The sequence below is a fragment of the Leptonychotes weddellii genome, unplaced genomic scaffold, assembly GCF_054177405.1.
Source record: "Leptonychotes weddellii isolate Sample4059 unplaced genomic scaffold, ASM5417740v2 HiC_scaffold_6545, whole genome shotgun sequence".
Classification (NCBI taxonomy): domain Eukaryota; kingdom Metazoa; phylum Chordata; class Mammalia; order Carnivora; family Phocidae; genus Leptonychotes; species Leptonychotes weddellii.
This window is the reverse complement of record NW_028034475.1, coordinates 1,187-7,073: the sequence shown is the minus strand read 5'-3', so window position 1 is coordinate 7,073 and position 5,887 is coordinate 1,187. Positions and strand designations below refer to the sequence as shown.

The 5,887-nt window shown below is 53.9% G+C and overlaps 1 protein-coding gene across 1 annotated transcript; it reads right to left on the bottom strand.

Moving 5' to 3' along the window:
* Positions 1 to 620: 620 nt before the first annotated feature.
* Positions 621 to 5,078, bottom strand: LOC102730703 (ubiquitin-associated and SH3 domain-containing protein A-like; the record flags this gene model as incomplete). The annotated part of the gene is made up of 3 exons (XM_081811259.1): positions 621 to 853; positions 1,557 to 1,726; positions 4,880 to 5,078. Coding segments are annotated over 3 exons (582 nt in total), but the record flags the coding sequence as incomplete, so codon positions are not given.
* Positions 5,079 to 5,887: the final 809 nt, after the last annotated feature.

Below are 5,887 nucleotides of genomic sequence, written 5' to 3'. Positions count from 1 at the left end.
GAAGAGATTCTCCAGCTGAACATGAAGAAGCAAGCCACCAGGAGCCTTACAGCTTCTAGGAAATGAGTTCTGCCAACACCACGTGAACTCAGGAGAGGACCCTGAGCTTCAGATGAGACCCCAGCCCCCGCCCAAACCTGACTGCAGCCTTGGGAGACCCCGAGCTAAGCCACGCCCAGACTCCTGATGCATGAAAACTAGGAGATAAAGAACGTGTGTTGCTTTAGCTGGGAAGTTCGTGGTCATCTGCTGTAGAGCAATGCAAAACTAGTCATGCATCTTAGGACTTTACAGTTGACACACTGAGCAGAAAGATAAATAAAGCCAAGCTTAGGATCTCTGATTATGATCTCTTACGCCCATAATAAGGAGGTGGTTTTTGTAGTTGTTTTGGGATTATCATCTCAGAAGCCCAATAGAGTAATTCACATTTTCTGAATATTATCCGCAGAAAACCATGAATCGACCAAGATATTAACCGTATACCTGCAGGGATAATGTTGCCGGCATGGAGAAGGCAATTTTTTACCCATGATGGAATGGTCTAGAAGCATACAAATGTGGCAACCGCTGTTTTCATTGGGACGTTCTTGGACACTAACTCAGGGAGAGATGTTTGGGTGGCCGCTAGAGGCCGCACTCACCTGTGCTTAACCCAGGTATCAGACTCGCTGGCTTGCTCCGTGTAGTTCTCAGGTAGGAAGCCTCGGCAGCCTGTCCGCTGGGAGATCCCAATCACCCAGCCCTCGCTGGCTTCCTCCTGCTGAGTGGGGTCCACGAAGATGTAGTCGCCAGGACTTAGTGTAAGCTCGTCCACGTTCTGAGGTTTGTACTGGAAGAGGGCCCTGAGGGTCTGGAAAAGACGCAAGTGTTTTCCTTGAAGGCACTCCAAGGCCTTTGTCTGATGATAGATACTAGCATATAGGAGAATATGGCCCAGGATTCTTGGGATCAGTTTGGAAATGAATTCTGGTGTCTGTCTATCTATCTATCTATCTATCTATCTATCTATCTATCTATCATCTATCTCTTATCACTATTTACTGGTCTCTAATACGAAAGATCTTAGAGCATATTTAGACTTTCACATCCACCTTCCTTGGCATGAGATTATTTATAGCTTCTCATACAACATGGAACATGGTGGATTTATTCATGCTAATTCCATGGGTCTGAAAGGGAGCACTGCCTACTTTCCATGTAAGCTAATCAATTTGCGGGGAGGAAGTCTTGCAACGAGGCTTCACTGAAATCATCATTTAAACAAATTAATAAGCAATACAACATATTTGTAAATTTTTGCAACAGTCCATTTTTTATTGCCAACAATGCTACCGTTGCTTTTTCCAATTTTTTTTGTGTCTGCAACTCATATATAAAAGAATGCTAGTTCCAAATTGCACAAAAGGGGGAATGATTTAAAAAACAATAGACGGTCTTCCTTTTCCTGAAACACCTCCAGAGGAGGGCTCCTGGGGGTCAGTGCTCTGCCGGGTGGGAACCATTTGTTCCCGTGCGCTGCTCTGGGTGAGGCTCCCAGGCCTGGGTTTGCTCACCTGGTAGTGCACGAAGCGCATGTCTCGGGAGTAGAGCACTGCGGTCCACTGGCAGCTGTGGCCCGGGCGGATGGCTCTGGCCAGCTGCTCTAGTGTCCTCTGGTGGTGGGGGTAGAACTTGTGGGCCAAGGTCAGATGCAGCTGCTTGGTGCAAGGCTTCACGGTGCAGTCTGTGAGATCAGGTAAACACAAGGATGATGCGTGCTTTAACCCACACCATCGGCACTGCATTTCCAGGATGGCCACGCACCCAGGATGGCCACGCACCCAGGAGGGGTGGTGCAAAGCCTTTCTGCATGGCGCTTCCTGCCTCCGCCCACTCCTTCCCCCTGGGCACTGGGGCTTTCTTGGTAAGGCAAGGACTCCCCCCCAGACTGTGTAGTCTCCAGAGTTCAGCTTACAGAGGGGATGGTGGGTACTGCAGATCTTACAAGGAGCAGGAAAGAGGAGGGGTAGAGATATGGGTTGGGGGTGTTTGGAGCCTGTGGATTTGCTAGCTGGTTGCCCAAACAGTTGACTAAAATGGATGCAGTAAACAGCCTCTCCTTCATTCCCTCGGTGCGCACATTACCCATTGGCCTGGACCGGTAGCCCGGCGCTCTAGCTCAACGAGGTTTGGTTCAGCCTCAGAGTCTCAGGAAGAAAACACCACAGGCAATGCACCTGTGTCAAACACGACAGCATCTCTACTATTTCGCTCCCTTCGGTGAAGCAGGAAGCCCTCGGAGCAGCCAGCCCCTGGTCTTTTTGGCTGGCCTCTGCCCTGGTGGCCCCAGCCCTCCCGGTCCTCATTCCTGAGCCCTGACGTCGGCCAGGTTCTGCTTTCAGCTGGGTCACAAAGGAGTGCGTGTTCCGGGGAGGCGGAGACCGACGGGAACACACAGATTTGGTCTTAGGTAGACCTCCTTCTGGTAGGTGACCTTGGAAGCATCTTGGCCTGACTCAGCTTTCGTTCTGATGGCAACAGCTTGGGGACAGTGACCACCACCTGCTGAGGCTGCACTAAAACCAGGCTCTTCGTTCACATCTCTGGGCGTCTTTTAGTAAATACTGGTCACCTGCCACCCCTCCCATGGGCAACCCATACAGCAGACAGGATTGGGGGTTCTCCCCTGGAAAATGTCACCAATGTTGCAGTTGCTTCCTGGACCCAGACCCGCCAGCCCCACCGATGTCTCCCATCCCCTACGCCAGCCTTTAGCAGCAAACAAGAAACTGTCGAGGTGAGAGGCTGAAATTGAGACTGTGTGTGGGTGGTGGGGAAATTCCTTCTTTAGGTGTTTGAGCCTGCGGGGAGGATGGCCTTGCCACGTGAGTCAGCGTGGCCTGGGAAAGACCCACGCTCAATGTCATCTGAGTTACCAGTGAACCACACACGACTTCTGAATGGGCCCTTGTGTTGTCTGCTCCCCACAGCCCCTGCCTGTGGGGGCGTTTCACTGGGGGGTGGGGGGCCCACTTGCCCGGAGAGGGGCCCAGGACACGCTGAAGCTGAAAGGCCCCTCCCCACCCCTCGGGGTCAGGCCCAAGGCACAGGTGTGGCAGGGCAGGGCAAGAGAAGTGCAGGGCTGGTCAGCAGGAACCCAGGTGGGGCTGAACGAGACAGGGCTGGCCCCACGTTCCAGCTCCGACCACTGCTTAGGGGACTCGGTTGCTTTCCTGGGGCTGTTGTCACAAATGGCCACGGACTACGGGGCTTGAACCAACAGAAGTGTGTTCTCTCACAGCCTGGAGGCCAGAAGTCCAAAATCCAGGTGTGCTGCCCTCCCTCTGAAGGCTCTGGGCAGTGTCCTTCCTGCCGCATCAGGTTCCCGGGGCTCCTGGCGCTCCTTGGCTTGTGGCCGCGTCCCCATATCTCTGCCTCCCTCCTCCCGTGGCCTCCTCCCTGTATCTCTGGGTGTCCTCTCCTCTCTTAGAGGGACATCAGTCACTGAATGTAGGGCCCACCCGACTCCAGTCTGGCCTTGTGTTAACTAATTATATCTGTAGAGACCCTATTTCCAAATAAAGTCCTTTTCTAAGGTTCTGGGTGGACAGAAATTTTAGGGGACACTTTCACCCCATGACAGTGACCTTGGGTGGGCATGCTACTCTTTATAAGTGCCGTGCCTGCTCCGCGGCAAGGAGCCGACAGGGCATGGCATGATGAGACCATGTTGTCCTTTGGAGGCAAGGAGATTGAAGAGCCACCTTTGACTCTTGTTTATATGAAGGACACCGATCTGCAAAGACACGGGGTAAGCCAATAATCATCCAGCAAATAGAATCCCGGAGTCCAGAGGCACACCTCCAGGTGGAAATCCAGGATTCGGTGACCTCCTGATGTGGCCAGATCTGTGTCCAGGCGTGTCTGAGAATGGGGTCTCTGGACACCTGCAGAGGGCAGGGCGGGGGGTCCCCACCAGGGCACTTGGAGTCACAACGCTGAATGCTTTCCGTGTGCCAGGACCGATGGGGAAGCCCCACAGAAACAGGCTGTGCTGTTAGAAGGGCCAGACGCCTCACCGATTTGCAGAGAAAGAAGAGCGAGTCCTGGAGCTGATAAGGCTCAATGAAGGCCTAGCGCTAACCAGAGACTCCAGAGGAACTCTCGTCTTCGGAGGTCGAGTCCAGAGTCCCTCCCATGAACCCCAGCTGGAGCCCGTCTCTAGACCAGCGCAGGTGCTGGGGGAAAAGGGAGGTTTGCAGATCCTCAAAGTGAGTCTAGACAATCCTTCCCCAAGAGGCCAAGGAAAAAAGACCATGCTCCTCCCTAAAACATTACCAAAAACCAAGTAGGACTTGGTTTTACACACAGCGCTGACCCCAGGAGGGGATCTGCCCAAGGTGGGCTTGGGGCTGGGAAGCCCCCGATCCCCCAGCACGGGCACCAGCCTGCAATCCACCGTCTTCACGTGGCCACTCAATGTCCCCTCCTGGGACAGTTTCCCAGGGCAGCTGGAGAGTGCCAAGTGTTCTCAAAAACCACATCGATGCAAACAAAGGTATTCCTACTTAGAGAAAAGATGACCGCTGGTTCTCGGAGTCTGCTTTCCTTTTGAAGGACATCCTGGCTCATTAGATTTAGCTCCAGCCAAACTGTTCAGCCTCGGACTAAGGCCATGTCAGAGGAGCTGGCTGGAAAGGGAGAGGTGAGGATGGAAACGTCCCGGGCCAGGGTGCGTGTGTGCCCAGAGCCCAGCTCAGCCAGCCGTCTGGCCGCCACGGCAGCAAGGAGCAGCCTGCACCCCCACCGTACCCGAGGAGCAAGCTTGGCCCGAGGCGCAGAGCGGTCACTCCCTATTAACCGCGCCTTTCATGTGCAGGTGTCCAGGGCTGCCTACCTGCTAAGACAGAGGCTTCTGTAGCGAACATTATGGCAAACTCCCGGATGACGTCTGCAGGGCTGTCGTTCACGAAGAAGCCCAGGTAGCTGATGGAGGAGTGGAGAACCAGAGGGACGACCGAGGGGAAGGAGCCCAGGATCCTGTCCCCAGCTCTCTTTAGAGCCTCATACAGACATTCCACCTTGTGGTCTTCACACTAAGGGAGAGGAGACAGAGGATGTGCTTTCTCGCCTTTTGTTAGAAGGGCAATTATTAACTTAGTAAAAATCATGCAGCCAACTGAGCCTATTTCTGATCACGATGCTGGAATGTAATTTATTTTGTCCATGTGTTTGGGGTTATGGATTTGTTCTTTACCCGGTCCTCAGTTTCTTAGAGATTTCGGGTAAAATTCGAAATGGAATATCCTTTAAGTGTCTGGGTTGGAAGTCACTTGTCACCCTAGCTACCTCCCGTCCCTCCATGTCATGTCAACTCAACCCACAGCTGTGGTCAGCATTGCATCATTTGGCTTCTGGAGGTTTCCCATGGACTCCGAGGCAGTCACGGGCATGCACTGCTCAGAGCTCACAGTGAGGAGGATAGTGGCCTAAGTCCCCAGCATCCGGCCACGTTCCTGCGGTGACCGTGCCCGTCACTGCCCCTGATGTGGTTTCCTTGGAGGTGGTCTGGGCTCCCAGGCTCCCTGTCAGCCGGCTGTCCTGCTCGGAGCAGTGTTGGCGGGCTGAGGTTCTGCCGCCTCGTCCTCCCCCGCTCTCCTGCCTGTCCCTTTCTTCTTTGTCCTTCACAGGTGTTTCTCCCAAATAAATCTCTTAGCACTTCTAATTCCAGCTTGGGGTCTGCTTCGTGGGGGGACCGTGAACCAACACAGGCTCTGACCCAGTCTCCCCACTGCCCCCCAGTTCACTGCACACAGTTCAGTCTGACCACGCTACCTAATGCCATGCTCCTGCCATGCCACCCTCCACCCCGAGGCGGCAGGTGCTCCCCCTGTCACCCGCAGAG